General features: G+C 37.9%; 1 protein-coding gene across 28 annotated transcripts in view; it reads right to left on the bottom strand.

Annotated features, from left to right (window-relative positions):
- Positions 1-18,836, bottom strand: part of LOC127422938 (transcription factor 7-like 2) — a 109,352-nt gene that overhangs the window by 49,900 nt on the left and 40,616 nt on the right. For 19 of the 28 annotated variants that reach the window (XR_007894242.1, XM_051666807.1, XM_051666808.1 and 16 more), the window contains exon 5: positions 17,896-17,955. The exons of the other annotated variants lie outside the window; for them this stretch is intronic. Coding sequence is in view for 18 of the 19 variants with exons in the window: in XM_051666807.1 (XP_051522767.1) it covers positions 17,896-17,955 (60 nt within the window). In the remaining variant the exon portion in view is untranslated. The remainder of the gene's footprint in view (positions 1-17,895; positions 17,956-18,836) is intronic. 28 annotated transcript variants of the gene reach the window in all.

The following is an 18,836-nucleotide window of genomic DNA, read 5'->3' on the forward strand; positions in this document are numbered from 1 at the left end:
TTCTGTAAGGAAACCGTCCCCTTAATGGCTTTCAAAACAGGAAGCACAACAATAAAAGTGAAAAGTGAGAATGCTCGCTGCAGACATCTTTTCACTTTTTGCAGCGCAACGGCACGCTCACTCGGTTATACACACACACACACACACACACACACACACACACAAACAGACATGACACTGACACACTGACCTTCAGACATTCTTCATCCTGTCTAGTGTAATTCTCTGATGTAATGAGTGTAGGTTACAAAAATAACTAATTCTCCTTCAGCAGTTAAATCCCTTAGAATTTAAAAGGGATGGTTCATGCAAAAAAATAAAATAAAATAAAATAAAAAAAATAGCATCTTTTCACTCTTATGTCGATTTTTTTCTATTGTAGAAAGATAAAAGAAAATATCTATCTAAAATTGATGATGGTGACCACAACTATCCCAAAAAAACCACATTACCAAAAAGCAACAAAAGTAGTCCATACAACTCATTTACTATATGCACTTCCCTGGTCCCTATCCACTTTCACTGTATGGAAAAGAGCAGCCTGGACATTCTGCTAGATGACAATTTTCCTGTTTTTGGGTGAACTCTCTTTCCCCTTGGATTCATTTACAAAGATGGCCTTATTAACAAATAACGTACACAAGACCTGTACACTCATCATTTACTCACCCTTATGTTGATCCAAACCTGTATTACTTTCTTTCTTTCATGAAAAACAAAAGGAAATTTTAGGCAGAAACAGCAACAGTCGCCATTCACTTACATTGTATCAGGGGGGGAAAAGAGCAGTGTCAACATTCTTCAAAATTTCTTCTCTAGTGTTCATAAGAAAGTCATACAGGTTTGGAACGACACGGGGAGTGAACAATGACACTCACATTTTAAATATTTGAGTGAAATAACCCTTTAAGAACATGTAGTTCTAAATTTAGGCTCTACTTCATGAAGAGTCTAACTTTCACTGGCCTATTACACAACCATCATTACAAAGGATCTCTGACCCAAACCTCTGCATGTCTCAAGAAACTAAAACCCATCCGGGACCTTCAACATGCCACGAGAAGCCCTTTCAAATCACCGGCACAAAAAGCTTGGAGAGACAGCTACACGCACTTCCTTGCTGTTGCATAAAACAAACCTTAACAGCAAAACTAAGCCTCACCAAAGCACATCGTTTCTTTATGTATACCCTCAAAAGTATTGTGTTGTCTTTAGGTACCAGGAACCCATCTATCATTTTAGTCTGAAAAAAAGAATCTGCATCACCTTCTTCAGTGAGACTGAAACCACCAAATTGATTTCTCCCAGTCGAGGCCTTTCTATCTGCAGACTGCATCCGCAATAGTGTCATCTTTACCGCCAGTCCTCTTTTAACTGGCTTTTACTCTAGTGGCGGAGTGTACAAATGATGAAGGTGGAGGGGAAGAAAGAAACAGAAAAACTGATACATGCGCTCCAAAGTTCCGTCTATTGATTTCTTTTTGATGCACTGCCGAAAAAAAAAAAAGGCGAGGAGTTCAAAGCTGAGGAGATCTTTTTTTGATCACCACTAGAATAGCTGTGTTGGTTGTCGGCATGGAAGCAGCAGTGCTAGACGGAAAGTGTCAGTGCGGATTCCTTTGTTCTGGCCGAAGCCCATGGCAAGCCCCCTGACCTGGTGTGGTCAGCGGGGTCTTTAGCGAGGCACTACATTAAAAGGAAAGTTCGCCGATAAATGAAAATTCTGTGATCATTTACTCACCATCATGTTGTTTCTAAACCTGTATGACTTATTTTCTTCTGTGTAAAAAAAAAAAGATGTAAGGCAGAATGTTAGTCTCAGTCATCATTCACTTTAATTGCATCTTTCTTCTATACAATGACAGCGAATAATGACCGAGAGGCTGTCGTTCTGTCTAACATCTTTTGTGTTACATGGAAGTAAGTTACACAGGTTTTGGAACAACATGAGGGTGAGAAAATGACAGAATTTTCATGCTGAGGGTTTATTAAGCAGAAAATTCTGAACTGTCCATTCTCACAGAATACGTTTTGCTATACTGTGGAAAACTGCAGACAACTGCTTACATTCACAAAAGGACATTGAGGGAAAGAATAGAAGAGACGGAGAGAAAGGAAATGTGGATGTAGGAGTTGATCGAAGTGAGAAAATAAGCAACGGAGAAAAGAGAATGACAGGTTGATGGAAAAGGGCAGAGCAGAGAAACTGAAAGAAGAGGAAGAGGAAGATGGCAGTTTATTCCTGCTATGTGGGACGGAGTCAGTCTGCTCTGTATTCTTAATAATTGATGGTGAGTAGACCATGTGATATATGGGCAGGTAGAGCAGTGGGAACTTTATTGGAGAGCCTGTAGCTCAACTGGTAAAGCATTGCACTAGCAATGCCAAGATCATGAGTTCGATTCACGGGGAAACACAAAAACTGATTAAATGTAATACACCCTGAATGAACTTCGGATTAAAGCGTCTGCCAAATGCATGAATGTAAATGTAGAGTTCTGTTCAACCCAAAGAACAAAAGGGAACTTTCTTCCATGTCCACTCTCTAAAAAAGCATGATTCAGGTTAGATTTGGTGCTGTAATGACTATGCATCCCTGGAAGAGCATGTTCCACTGAATCCTGGCATGGCCCAAGCTCTCTGTGATATGCAGCTGTGTCCACTGGGGGCTACAATTAGACCATCAAACCCATTCCAGCCGGGAGTCGGTGCACATCTCCAGAGCCTTTCCTCCAAAAAGACGGCCAACTTGTAAAACTGGGGGAGGTAGCCTTTGATGTGTCGTGCATCGCAGAAGCCTCTCTTTTTGCTCGTATTAATGGTGAAAAGATATAACAATTAAAAGAGAAGGCAGCAGGCAGACATACAGCCACTGTAAACCCTGAGCTTGAATTAGCTTACTGGAGGTCCTCGGATAGGCATGAGAGCTAACAGTCTGTGAGAATTGGAAAGGAATAAAGCTATAGCTACCTCAGAGGATTTTGGACAGTAAAATACTAGCCGAACTTGCAAAATGAACATTTAAAGCTGAAGTGTGTAATTTCTCGCTAACATGAATGACCAGAATTGCAAAATTACTGATTGTTTTCAAACAGGTTTTCTGAAAACTTGACAGGTCTGGCATTGTTTAGAAAAAAGACCATCCCATGCCAAACTCACGCCATTAGTTGAGCTAATCTTGCGGTGTTGAAAGGAATGTTTTAGAAGCGCCACAAAGCCACAGTACTTACACTTTTCGGGGAAATCAAACTATGAACGGCTTACCTATAGTTGTCTCTGCATATTACACTGGGATTGGAGAAAGTAAGAAACACCCAGTGGCGGGCTGGGTTTCATAGCGTCATTAGACATGCAGACAAATGGTTATGTTTATAAAATTATAACATAGTCATAATACTTTACAAAGCTTCTTTTTAAAGCTTCGATGTTAAAATAATCTAATATTTGAGCATGTGTTGGGCCTCCAAATGTGTGACTGGTGGCTATTCCTTGTCAAGACACGTAAGGTGGAGCATAATTCCACTTCCTTGACCAGTGCCACGCTACAACTAGCTTTCTTCAACTAAATTTCCAAATTTCATCATTCATGCTGAAGCTGGTTAAGATATATGGAGACAAGCGTCTACTACAGCTGGTCTGGATGAGAGGGAATCCAGTAACATTTTATTCGCCATGTGGTATTTGTTTGCTTCTTTCTGGACACAAAGCATACCATGGCTGACAGAAAACATGTATTTCAGTGCTTGAATACAAACTGTTTACTGAGCTCTCAGCAAGAAATCTACTATAGTTCATAAGCATTGCATAAAATCTCATAAGTTTTATATAGCGTCCCTGAAACTGGTCTTGATTAACAGAGGAATTATTTCTTGGCATCATACATGTGATCATAAATAATATAGTATTGCATTGCTATAGGAAAAGGAGGGGTCATGGTAGGGCAGTTGTCTTTTCAATAACCTGAAAACTACACTGCCTGGCCAAAAAAAAGTTGCATACTCTAATATTTAGTTGGACCGCCTTTAGCTTGATTACGGCGTGCATTCGTTGTGGCATTGTTTCGACAACCTTATGCAAAGTCAAAACATTTATTTCCGTCCAGAGTTGCATTCATTTTTGGCCGAGATCTAGTATTGATGACGGGAGAGTCGAACCCCTCCGTAAAGTCTTCTCCAGCACATCCCAAAGACTTTCAATGGGGTTAAGGTCAAGACTCTGTGGTGGCCAGTTCATGTGTGAAAATGATTTCTCATGCTCCCTGAACCACTCTTTCACAACCTGAATTTGATTTTTGGCATTGCCGTCCTGGAATATGCCCGTGCTGTTAGGGTAGAAAAAATCCATTGATGGGATAACCTGGTCATTCAGTACATTCAGGTAGTCAGCTAACTTCATTTTATTGCCTGCATAACGTTACTGAGCCTAGACCTGATCAATTGAAGCAACCCCAGATCATAACACTGCCTCCAGAGGCTTGTACAGTGGGCACTATGCATGACGGGTGCATCACTTCCCTTCTTACCCTGACGCCCCATCGCTTTGGAATAGGGTAAATCAGGACTAATCAGACCACATGACCTTTTTACATTGCTCCATGTCCAATCTTTATGTTCCCTAGCAAATTGAAGTTTTTTTTTTTTTTTTTCAATTAGCCTCACTAACAAGTGGCTTTCTTGTGGCCACACAGCTGTTTAGTCCCAATCCTGTTGTCGCATTGTGCATGTGGAAATGCTCTTAATTTCACTTTTAAACATATCCGTGAGTTCTACTGTCGATTTTTTACGATGTGACTTCACCAAGAGTTTTAGTGATCTCCGATCACGATCATTCAAGATTTTTTTCTGATCATATTGCTTCCAAGAAGCTGACGGTTCACCACTATCCTTTCAGGTTTTAATAATGCGTTGGACAGTTCTTAACCCAATTCCAGTGATTTCAGCAATCTCCTTAGTTGTTTTCTTTGCTTGATGCAGACCAATATCTTCTGAAGCACAGTAACATCTTTTCCACGACCACGGGATACGACTTCCAACATGGTTGTTTAAGAAATGAGAAGCTACACACTGCATCAGTTAGGGTTATAAGAATTGTTGCCAGCTGAAACATATTAATCACTGCAATAATGATCCAATCATAGGCTCTTACGTGTCTGTTTATTTACGTAAATCCAAACAGCGAGTTTTTTTTGGCCATGCAGTGTATATCTTCTTACTGAAAACATAAAAACACATGCATGCCTGACAATGCTTAAAGGGATAGTTCACCAAAAATCCTGTCATCAAATTCAATTTGCTTACTAAACATCACGTTGTTCCAAACCCATTTGACTTTCTTTTATTAATCACAAAAGGAGATGTTAGGCAGAATGCTAGCCTCAGTACCCATTACATTTTATTGCATCTTTTTTCCATACTCAGAAAGTGAATGGTTACTAAGGCTAAACATTCTGCCTAACCTCTCCTTTTGTGTTTAATGGAAGAAAGTCAAATGGGTTTGGAACAACATGATGTTTAGTAAATTACAGAATTATAATTTTTGGGTGAACTATCCCTCTAAGGAATGCTTGTCTGAACACACGTAAAACAGCAGAGTTTATGTGGCATCTTAACACAAGGTGGAGACAGCGTAAACAAAGTTTCAATTAAGGTTTCGGCTCACAAAAGTGGGAAAATAAAACTGATACAAGTATGTCTCTGCTTTCCAACAGGTGTTGGGAGAAATTACAAAAAAGACACGTGAGGAGCAGCCTCTCTATCTTAAGGATAGTGGTGACATCTTAGCTTTACCTTGTTCCCATCAGGGGTAAAGAAAAAAAGAATATAAATAAAAATAAATAAATAATCAGTGGTGTGAAGAACAATGTCTTGTTACTGACGAACAGAGCATGTTGTAGATAAGAGTAGGCCGGTGTTCAAAGGGATGCAGGCCAGTGAAGCGCTCACTCCTTTCTCTATGTCACTGCACTGTCCTTAATAAGCCTCCCAATAAAGCCTCGTCTCACTGTCAGCTGTCCACAGACACCATCCCTGTCTCACTTCAATTATGACCCACCATTTTATTCAAAACTGTGTGCTAAGGCCTGCATCAATGTTACTGAGCTCTGATCGATGTTCACAGTACAAATAAATTAATATAAGCACATATAGTATGTTTATCTAGACCAGAAAACCAGCTAAGGCTGTTATTTTCCATGTGGATGGTTCCAACTTATTATTGACAGAGACAGCTAGATTGAGACATAATGTAAGTCAGATTCGAACCTGCATCTCCCACATGAGCATCAAGGCTCAACGTAACAGGAGCATGTACACTAATGACTAGGCCAAGGCTCTGACGTTTAGCTCAGGCTAATAGGTTATGTAACGTTAAAACATTTGGTTTCTAGCTGCTGACAAATAAAAGGAAACTTTTTAATTCCCTTTAGTCTAGTATCTTGTGGTCAGTGTGGTAAGACACTCTCCTGGACATTTTGCTGTCTGTCATAAATTAAGCTTAAATACCACACGTCTGTTTTCAACACAGCACCATATGGACAAGCAGAAGTAGACATTCCTCTCATTTCTGCAACTAAGCTAAATAAATGATAAAGAGGGCATGTGCACACCTGCATCAGCGTGCCTGAACAAGACCACTTTAACTCGCTGAATCATTCAAAAATAGGCAGAACTAAAAAGAAACAATAAAAACAGAGATTTTGTGAGTGAGAAAAAACTGTCACGTGTCATCTTTCTCTTTTTAAAGCCATAATGGAGACCGAGAACGTGGCTCTGACTGCACTTACTGTGGAGAAACATAAAAAACAAAAAAAACAAAGAAACAAATAAACAGTAAAGAGACGACAGCAAAGAAACTGCTGAGAGAAGAGAAAATCAAAATAAATTGGAAGTTTGTCTCACAAAGGCGAGCTGAAGCACATGTGAAAACAATCTGAAGAGGGAGAGCATGAGAGAACAATGCAAAACTTCTCCCAAATCAGATACTACTGACTGACTTCCAAAAAAAAAAAAAAAAAAAAACTCAACTGAGGACTATGTTAACGTATTTCAGGCCAGCTAAAGTGTTCCCTGGAAGAGCATTTCAGGGGCCAACACAAACATAAACCAAAAGAGGGAAGGTGTTCAACTTTAACTGTCACTGCACATTCAGCCACAACAATAAATTGTTCTTTGGGAATGTCAGTTTCACCCCTCCCCAATTCTTAGCTTTCATTTTCATTCTTTCTTCATCTCTCACTTTGACACAGCTCATAGCACACACACACAACTACCACCCCTGGAGTTCTTCTGAATCTCACCACATTGTGTGGCTGGGGGGGGGGGGTATCTCATCCAACCTAAACAATGGATTAGCAAAGGAACATGCTGCAGAACACTAGGTGATTTCAATGGACCACAACTGCCGCTACCTTCACACGCTTAACGGCCAGATTACACACGTAGGAATTCCTGAACACAAATTCAACATAATCGCTAATCTGACAGAACGGACTATTAATTTTCATTTCAATTAATTTATTGCATGAATATGTCTGTGCTTTATGACGGAGTGCAGTGAGTGATAGGCTTACTAAAACAACCAGGCCGCGTCCAAAAAAAGCTCCACATTCTACAGGCCACCCGAGGGACAGGGTCTAAATCATTTCAACTTCCTCTCGAAAGTTCACCTAAAACTTCCTGGAAGCAGAGCAGCCAGGCTCAAGTTAATTTGTAAAAGCAACAATAATTATGAAACAATGGATGGAATAGGGAAATATGTATAGACATCATGTCTACAAGCACACTGGGTTTATGTCTCATGAACAGACTCGTGTTTTAATGAGAACATTCATTACTCTATTAATATTTTCTAAAGAGCTGATATTGTCTGGCCATGTCTTAAAGGGATGCCTTAAAGCATAAAAATCCCAAACTTTGTTTAAAGGTTTTGTGACTGAGATTTTAGCCCTGGTTTAAGTCTGCAACCCATTTTATTTGACTAATGTGACATATTTTCGAGTTAACAAATGAGAACAAATGTAGGGTGGACCTTGATTTTATCCATTGGGATTGATTGTATCGTCTCTATGACAGGTGGTTAGAAGAGAGGGGCTGAAAAATGAGAGGGCTTGGGGACATCAGCTGAAACAGAAAGTCGTTTTATAGGCAGAGCAAGTTATTATGAATAACATTATGAAGATTATGAAAAAAAAAATTTCTTTGGAATCACGTGCACTGATAAATAATTCACATCAAGGAACAAGTTTGCTTTAAATCTGGTGCTTTCTTTTTTCTTATCTTTTCCCCCTCCTATTCTGAGCAACTTTCTCAAGCTACTCTATAACAGGACTGTGAAAGGTCGTCACATATCAACTTACCAAGTGTCCCTCACTGACCATATGACCCCTCGGCAGCCCACGAGGCCCCATGTCATTCCATCACTCTCGCTTGCTATCCCCCTCATTCATTTCTTCCAAACCACCAACTAAAAGCTGCCCCCTCCCCTTGTCTGCCCATATCCCGACACTAATTGGTAAATCTGTTGAACCATAGCACGTCCAACAATGAGACACCTGGAACTCTGTCAAAACAAGTTTCCCTGTGAAACAGCCTCTAGTGCTAATACAGTACGAGTCCTGGCTAACTCCGTCTCACTCAATGTCATGCACAAATATAATGTGTGTGTGTGTGTGTGTGTGTGTGTGTGTATGGTGTGGGGGAGGTGCTACAGAAAGGTGTAGTGGAAAGTATTAATGGCACTTCTATCAAAGTTTAGATCCACAGAAGTTTGGAAAGAGGCTCCACTAGTAGATCACAAGAAGTCCTTGTGGAAGTTTTGGCCCAGACAAAAATCCCAAACATTCTTGCAGTTCTTGTTCAGTGCCCTCCCCATCCCCTATAACTGCTTTCTCTTTCTCTCTCTTTTAGATGGACTGTGAGTAGAGTGCTATGTAAACTCAGAGTGCTAACATGGCAACATGCTGTGGTTTGTGTGAAATCAAGTGCAACTAAGCTTGAAAACCTAACCCGACTTAACTGACAATATGGAACCTGCACATTTGCTTGCCAGTCAACTGAATCTACACACACACACACACACACACACACACCCAAGGCGGCACAAGCAGGAACACATACACGTACATTATGGAGACACAGTGACAAACATTTGGATTCACACAAACTTCTTCCATTCAAACAAGCTTTCTCTTTGCTCACAAAGCACATATGATACAGAGATGTAGGCCTACTACTTTGAGAACTCTTGGTGAAGCTTGTCAAACAAGTTCTGTCAAAGCCTCATCACGAAACCACAAAGGTTCTATCCCTGTAATTAGCTATTTTTATGAACTGCCATCATCAGACCCCATCAAGTTCAACTCTTCTTTATGAAAAAGATTCCCCCCTTTGGTTTGGTGCTGGTGCAATATGCTCTACCAGTTTGAACCAGCAAATCACCAGCTTAGACCAGCTAGAAACCAGCCAGAATGTTCTTACAGGGTTGCTGCAGAGTTTTTAAAATAAAATTTAAGACTTTTTAAGACCTTTTTCAAGACTTGAACAAATAAAATTACTGTATTCCCATACCAAAATAAAACAATCTAAAAATAAATAATGTATCACAGACACTTACTTAAACGGGCAGGGGCACACATTCAACATGGCCTTAACATTGCTTATCAGTAAAACAGGGAAGGCTATATGCAAGTTTAAAATACTCGACATGTTTTACACATACAGTATATATCACATTAAAATTGGTTTATGTACCATTATATGAATAAATACAAATTAGTGGTCGACCGATATTGGATTGTGCTGATTTGATAATGTGGGGGGACTCTTATTTTGAAATATTTGCGCTTCACTTTTTCAGCTGCTCATTCAAACAAATAAGGGATATAAAATGTGCACTCCTACAATAATCTACAATGTGTTACATTAAAAACAATTAAAAGTAAACATTTTCATATTTAATCTACACTACATCATCACTAACGGTTGATCTTTAGTAATAGCTTGTCATAAATTTCCGATATGACTTAATGATTGTGAACAGCTCAGCAACAGCTGAAAACACTCACAAGCCGCCACGTGCTTCGAGAAAATACATCAGTGCCGCGTTTCCACTCTGAAGGACGCAGCGCCTACATTTGTTTAATTAAATCGTATTCTTTTGAAGTTTGATAATCACATTAGTTCATATGACGATTCCTGTCTTTCCGCCCCTAAATCTAAGACCTCTTTAAATGATTATTAAGACTTTTGTTGTATCATTTAAGATATTTAAGACTTTTTATGACCTTACATTTTGGAAAACTGAATTGAAGAAATTTTAAAGATTCGCGGGAACCCTGTCTTAAACACAGATATCAGTTGAAACTGGATATTCCAGCAGGGTTAACAGAACACAACAACAAACAATGTAAAAAATAAAAAAATAATGCACTGTTACGAAAAACAAATCTCCATTACCATTAAAAATTGCTCACTGTTAGGGTTTCGATATTCTGCTTTTATATGGTTTTTTTTTTTTTTTTTACTTATTCATTTAAATAATCAATAAGCCAGCTGCAGAGGCAAAGCTTTGTTTTTTTTTAGTAATTTTTAAGAACTGCCATCTTGCCAGAAATCAACCATTGATTGGTCTACCTTGCTATCCAATTGAAATGTCTAAATGATAGGCCTAAACCTCGTTCTGCAAAACTCTGAGGGTCAGGGGCAGGGGCATCACTAAAATTCACGAAATTGTATGGGTGAGCCTCCTCTACCCTGGGTCCAATTAGTAGCACTATACCATAGAGGACACCCCCCCCCCACACACATTAATGGGCACCATAAAATGTTCCCGGTCATGGGTTAGGATAGAGTTGCTGAAAAACTCCAATGTGAATCTCGACAAAACTTTGGCAGAACAAGAGTTACCATCTAGACATGGCCAACACAACCCTGAGGGACAGACAAAAATAAGTCTTCCTCAACAACAAGCACATCTCACAATGTCACATCTTCCTGCATGGAGCTAAACACAAGGCGATGAGCTAAATAATCTCTCGCCATTCTGATCCTTGGGTTTTGGCAGAGCAAGGCCCATTTTGCCCCCCTTTTAAATTCCACACACTGTTTGTGTCCATCAAGAAGGGCAGAGAAGCAATTGAGACACTCAGCAGCAGTGGCCCCATATTGCGTCACTCCGAGCCACATCAAACTGAAGAGCAGTGCCAGACAGGCACTCTCGATTCTTGTTCTCAGTCCTTCTCTCTCAGACTCATGTCAACGGACAAGAGAACAATTAGAACAGCTAGACGAAGGCCTCGTCCCATCCAAACATCCTTGGCCTCGACCCATGCAAACCAAGTCACGTGCACATTTACACACACATGCATGCAAGTGTGCATACAAAAACACAAATCCCTCTACCTCCTAACTTCTCGCTGGCATACGTTCAACCCCAGATGCTACAAATGAAAAGCATCCTCTTCACGCCAGCTGCTTCAGAGAAAAGCAAAAGAAATCAGAGTGAAATAATCGCCACCATTCCGGAAGATGCAGAAAAATAATTAACAAAGCTGAAACGGGGCCTGCAAGCAGACAAAGATGCAGTTCAAGAGGCATATTGGGCTGCCAGGCATCCAGAAATGCTACATTTTTAAACCGTTGGAGTAGGGTTGCGCGGTTTACTGGTATTAACGAAGTATCGCGGTACCAAAAAAATTAAAACAGTACGATATCATCTTGTTGCTGACTTCGGTACCATATTACAGTATGCTGCCCTTAGCAAAGTGATGTGTGACAGTTTTGTGATGAAATCAATGACAATTTGAAAATAAAATACAAAACCTCTGGATATGGCCAAGTGTGATCATTAAACAGCAGAAGGATGAAACTGAACTAATTAATACACAGTAGGGCTGCAACTAACAATTAATTTGATAATCAGTTCATCTAGCGATTATTAATCATTAGCTCTTAACCGATTATTCAGCTTGTGCCCCGACTTAAAAGGTTGTATTAAATGTGCTTACTAACAATAAAGACGACAAAATCATCTTTTAAAAATACCTCTAAAAGACATTCACTGAATTAAAGGGAAAACAATACTTTTTATTAAGTTTAATTCAGTAAAGAAATTCACTGCAAAAAATCCTGTTGTTATCAAGTGTTTGTCTTGTTTTCCATTTAAAATAGTCTAAAAATCCTTAAAACAAGACATATTTACTTGAGAAGCAACATATAAGATATTTAGACTTGCTTTAAGAGAATGTATCTTAAATATAAGTGTATTTTGTATAAGTGTATTTTTTCACTTGGTTATACTTCTGCGAGTGCAGTAAAGACAAATATACTTATATTCAAGATCTATTCTCTAAGAGCAAGTCTAAATATCTTATATGCTGCTTCTCAGGTGAATGCATCTTTTTTTAAATATATTTTTAATATTATATTCAACATTCTCAGAAAACATTTTTTTTTTTACTCTGCAGTATAGCTGCTATAGAAAATGTACATTGTATTAAAGGAGTTTTAGATATTTATATTGGAAAACAAGCCAAAACAAAAACAAATCAAAAAAGTATTTTGTTGCAATGTATAATGGAGTGAAGACTAACCTCTCTCACCTTTCTGTTCACATCAATTCATCTTTATCTCACAAAAAACAAACTCTCTCTTATTAATAAAGCTGCGTATTGCCAATTTTCTTCACGATAAGAAATGCACAGTGGCACATATTATGATTCAATAAGTCGCGAGCCATCACATTATAATCTAGCTGCATTAAGCGTCCCCGCGACAGAGTGTGCCTCAGCCAGGTACAGTTTCAATCTCTCCCTCTTAGATCGGGACATTCACAACTCATAGAAGAGGCGCTGACCACACAGAGAAATGCCAGTTTCGGAGTTTGTAGTTATTTACATGATCTGCTTCCGTATTATTTGAACTTTATAAAGCTATAACACATTAAATATAACTGCAATTTAGATGTAACGCCGGGGTGTTTCCTTTAAAGAGCTCTGGCTCTGCTTATTCCACAACAAGAGTCCTTCTGTATTTACTGATTTGGTATTTTTGCATTATAATTCCCTCATACTTTGCGATCTACATCACCTGAAGCTGTTTGGAAAGTTTAGAGTGCATCTGGACTGTGAGCTGTTTTCTTCCTCTCCTCTGTCAGGCACGAGCTGCAGTGCTGCTCTCATGCATCATCATTAGAATTGAATGTGATCTCATGTTACGTTAAATGAGATCAAACAACTATTCGACAACGGAAATTTTTGTCGACAATTTTTTATTTAGCTAACGCTGACTAATCATTTCAGCCCTAATAGTAGTAATAATAATACAGTCACACGCACTGCACACTACAGAATGAACAAGAGGTGCCGCTCTGTCATCTGCTTCACACAGATGCACAAACACACAAACCTTACTGGTGCTTAAGTTTCATGTAGGGTGTTTAGAGAATAAACGGCTGTTAACACTTAAATGAACTCCTCCGGTGCAGCTCGGAGATTTCAGCTCGAGTGTCATGATTGGAGTATCCCAGCATTAATGGGAAGCTTGATATAACTACCCTAAAAAACAGTAAGAACTCAAAGGTCTGTCAAAATAAATGTCACACTAAATTGAAAGCTCTATTCAACTGGATGCGTGAAATTGAAGACAGAAAAATATAACAACTTTATAAAAATGTAATATTAAAAAAGTAGCAATAATACTCATAATAACAATTATATAATATTAAATGGTTGTATTATTATTATTTTTTTTTTTTTATTATTATCATCTGTAAGCAATATCACAAACACAAGTGTATTATCAGCATGTTGTGATTCAGCCATAGCAGCCTTGTGCCACAGGTAATCAGATTTCCTTTTTCATTAATACTGTGAAGCTCTGTTGTGCAGCATTTTATTTTTACCAAAAATAAAATTGCAATATTTTGTAAAAAAAAAAAAAAAAAAAAAATATATATATATATATATATATATATATATATATATATATATATATATATATATATATATATATATATATATATATGAGGTCACTTGACTGAAATGTTTCTCATAATCTTAAAAATCTTTTGATCTGAAGGCATATGCTTAAATGTTTGAAATTAGTTTTGTAGACAAAAATATAATTGTGCCAACATATTAATTTATTTCATTATAAAACTAAAATTGCATTTAAAAAAAAATTTTTTTTTTTGGAATGGATGACTTGGACCAAATAATAAAGAAAAGCAGCTAATAAGTGCCCAACATAGATGGGAACTCCTTCAATACTGTTTAAAAAGCATCCTAGGGTGATACCTCAAGAAGTTGGTTGAGAAAATTAGTACATGTCTGCAAATTCTAAGCAAAGGGTGACTACATTGAAGATGCTAAAATATAACATAGTTTTAATTTATTTGGAATTTTTTTAGTCATAACATAATTCCCATAGTTCCATTTCTGTTCTTCCATAGTTTTGATTAATTTAGTATTATCCTTAATGTGAAAAAAAAAAAATAATAATAATAAAGAATGAGTAAGTGACCCTAAACTTTTGACCGGTAGTGTATGTGTATATATATATATATATATATATATAGTACTGTGCAAAGTCGTAGGCACATAAGATGTTTCACAAAAGCATTTGTCTTAAGATGGTTATTTATATCTTCAGCTTTAGTGTGTCAGTAGGACATATATATGTTAGACTCACAAACATTACTTTTGCAAATAGAAAAGATTAGAATAGAAGAACAGGGAGCCCTGCAATAGATGTCATGGCCCCCACAAAGCCCCCCCACTGAACATCGTGTCAGTCTGAGATTACATAAAGAGACAGAAGTAGTTGAGACAGCCTAAACAGATAGAAGAACTGTGGCGAATTCTCCAAGAAGCTTGGAACATCCTATCTGCCAACAACCAAGAAAAACTGTGTCCAGATGTACCTAGGAGAATTGGTGCTGTTCTAAAGGCAAAGATGGTCACACCGAATATTGATTTCACTTTTTTTTAAGTTTACTGGACTTTGTATGACATTAAGTGATAAATGAAAATTACTAATTTCATTATTTTTGAAGACATCCTCACTATGCAACATTTTTCACAAGTGCCTAAAACTTTTGCACAGTACTGTATATGTGTGTGTATATACAGGTGCATCTCAATAAATTAGAATGTCGTGGAAAAGTTCATTTATTTCAGTAATTCAACTCAAACTGTGAAACTCGTGTATTAAATAAATTCAGTGCACACAGACTGAAATAGTTTAAGTCTTTGGTTCTTTTAATTGTGATGATTTTGCTCACATTTAACAAAAACCCACCAATTCACTATCTCAAAAAATTAGAATATATCATAAGACCAATAAAAAAAACATTTTTAGTGAATTGTTGGCCTTCTGGAAAGTATGTTCATTTACTGTATATGTACTCAATACTTGGTAGGGGCTCTTTTTGCTTTAATTACTGCCTCAATTCGGCATGGCATGGAGGTGATCAGTTTGTGGCACTGCTGAGGTGGTATGGAAGCCCAGGTTTCTTTGACAGTGGCCTTCAGCTCATCTGAATTTTTGGTCTCTTGTTTCTCATTTTCCTCTTGACAATACCCCATAGATTCTCTATGGGGTTCAGGTCTGGTGAGTTTGCTGGCCAGTCAAGCACACCAACACCATGGTCATTTAACCAACTTTTGGTGCTTTTGGCAGTGTGGGCAGGTGCCAAATCCTGCTGGAAAATGAAATCAGCATCTTTAAAAAGCTGGTCAGCAGAAGGAAGCATGAAGTGCTCCAAAATTTCTTGGTAAACGGGTGCAGTGACTTTGGTTTTCAAAAAACACAATGGACCAACACCAGCAGATGACATTGCACCCCAAATCATCACAGACTGTGGAAACTTAACACTGGACTTCAAGCAACTTGGGCTATGAGCTTCTCCACCCTTCCTCCAGACTCTAGGACCTTGGTTTCCAAATGAAATACAAAGCTTGCTCTCATCTGAAAAGAGGACTTTGGAACACTCGGCAACAGTCCAGTTCTTCTTCTCCTTAGCCCAGGTAAGACGCCTCTGATGTTGTCTGTGGTTCAGGAGTGGCTTAACAAGAGGAATACGACAACTGTAGCCAAATTCCTTGACATGTCTGTGTGTGGTTGATGCCTTAACCCCAGCCTCAGTCCATTCGTTGTGAAGTTCACCCAAATTCTTGAATCGATTTTGCTTGACAATCCTCATAAGGCTGCGGTTCTCTCGGTTGGTTGTGCATCTTTTTCTTCCACACTTTTTCCTTCCACTCAACTTTCTGTTTACATGCTTGGATACAGCACTCTGTGAACAGCCAGCTTCTTTGGCTATGAATGTTTGTGGCTTACCCTCCTTGTGAAGGGTGTCAATGATTGTCTTCTGGACAACTGTCAGATCAGCAGTCTTCCCCATGATTGTGTAGCCTAGTGAACCAAACTGAGAGACCATTTTGAAGGCTCAGGAAACCTTTGCAGGTGTTTTGAGTTGATTAGCTGATTGGCATGTCACCATATTCTAATTTTTTGAGATAGTGAATTGGTGGGTTTTTGTTAAATGTGAGCCAAAATTATCACAATTAAAAGAACCAAAGACTTAAACTACTTCAGTCTGTGTGCATTGAATTTATTTAATACGCGAGTTTCACAATTTGAGTTGAATTACTGAAATAAATGAACTTTTCCACGACATTCTAATTTATTGAGATGCACCTGTATATATATATATATATATATATATATATATATATATATATATATATACACACACACACACACACACACACACACACACACACACACACATACACATATATTATATTTTTATTTGATTAAAGCTGTATGTATCAGTTTCCTTAAACACCATTTGATCATAACATTTAAAAACATTTTACATGGAATCCAGAAAAAATTAAAATGAAAACACATAATTTGTATATGTGAGACTTTATGCAGTTCTTTTAATCAAGTAATTTTCTGTGTAATTTCATAAAATATCGAAGGCTTTTTATATGTTGATTATAGCATCGATTTATCGATACCGAGGTACCAGGGCTGGTATCGTTTCGAAGCATAAAAAAAATGTATCGGAGCAACCCAACACTGGAGTGCTAGTGCTTTCCTTTAACACATGCAAAAAAGTTATCAGAATCAGAATGAGCTTTATTGCCAAGTATGATTACACATACAAGGAATTTGTCTTGGTGACAGGAGCTTCCAGTACACAACAATACAAAACAGCAACAAGACTTTTTAAAAAATATAAAGAAAATTGAATAAAAAAATAAATGCAACCTGAACGACAAAGGACAAGCAACAGTTTACAATTACAGCACAAGCTAAAGGCATAAGATCCATGTCTGCATTTGAAGGCGTGTTTGTGTGTACAGTTGCAAAGCAGACTCTATCAGATTCAGTCCTACTTTACAAAAAAAGAAAATCCAGCTGGAAAATCCAACTTGAGTTGGTAGCGGTGTTTTGGAACATTGTAGCTGATTTCTAGCTGGTCAGTAGTCGATCCAAACTGGTCATTAGCTGGTTGACTAGCTATCATATTCCAAAAAACAGCCCAACTGCCTTAAGCTGGTGGCTAGTCTGTTGCTGGTCCAAAATAGTCTACCAGCTGGCCCTAGCAAAAGACCACCTTACACCAATTAGAATCTACCAAGTTACCAAGTTCAAAAACACATCTACCAGTTTTAGCTTGATATTCCAGCAGGGTTGCCAGAACACAATAACAAACAACAGCAAACCTAGAATAAAACTGCAATGTTATAAAACACAAAGTTGTTTTGGATACATCTCATTGTAATTATCTTGATCTGTTTTGTTTTTTTTCATTGTATTTTTTTAAGTTATTAATTTAAATATTCAATAATCAAGTTATAAGAAACTTGGAATTCAGGATTCTCACCAAATGAAATTGGTGAAGACTCAGATCTGTCTGTCCAGGAAAATCCAAGCAGAAGGGCCCCTGCAAGGCAAAGACGGACGTCCCACATCACAAAATGAGAACATGACACTCATCAATCAACCAGGGCATTAATGCAAAGGTATGACTTTTAAAACCACACAAATCTTTAAATCTGTCACCCCTCTCCTTCTCTGTCGTTTATTTATTTAGAGTTTGTTTCCTCTATGTTTACAGTGTCAAGTTACTGCCAGGTACAAGCCCAAACATATCTCGTATATGCAACACACTGCAGTTTGTTTACTGTGATTTGAGATTGTGTTATTGTTAGTATGTTGCCACTTGCCGGTGTGTGTCTGTATGAACTGACAGACAGGAAAGGTACTAATCTGTCTTTACACTTCTAAAGGTATCATGTAATATGTTCCTGTTAAACCATGTACATACATAACAGGAGGAAATGAGGATAAAGGAAGCAAGACTTAATGGAAAACATAATGGAGATGAAAAATTAAGCCAATAGAGTTGTCAGATATGTTTCATTCAAGTATAAACTACGTCCCAGATGTTTCTCCTAAATTTACTTAAGGAGAGATAAAAATACAAACTAATGAGGACTGACATACAATAAGAGTATAGAACTATAACATTTACATTAAAATCTCAGATAATTTGATTTTACTGAGATCTCTGATGTTTGATTGCACACTTTGGTATCTTGGCAAATCTAAACAGTTTATGACCTTTTGAGATCTCTTCTGAAACACTAGAAGAGACCAACGTGTGATTACTAGGGTCTAGTAAAAAACTGATTAGCAGAAACCTGAGGCTAATATCTAGGTTTGCTCTCCAATTAATGTAATTCATGTTTAGGAGAAACAATTGAGACATTAAAATACCTTGTAAGTGGCCTCAAGCCACAATGTTACATAACAAGCCCCGCA

This window comes from Myxocyprinus asiaticus, chromosome 32 (genome assembly GCF_019703515.2).
Source record: "Myxocyprinus asiaticus isolate MX2 ecotype Aquarium Trade chromosome 32, UBuf_Myxa_2, whole genome shotgun sequence".
Taxonomy (NCBI): domain Eukaryota; kingdom Metazoa; phylum Chordata; class Actinopteri; order Cypriniformes; family Catostomidae; genus Myxocyprinus; species Myxocyprinus asiaticus.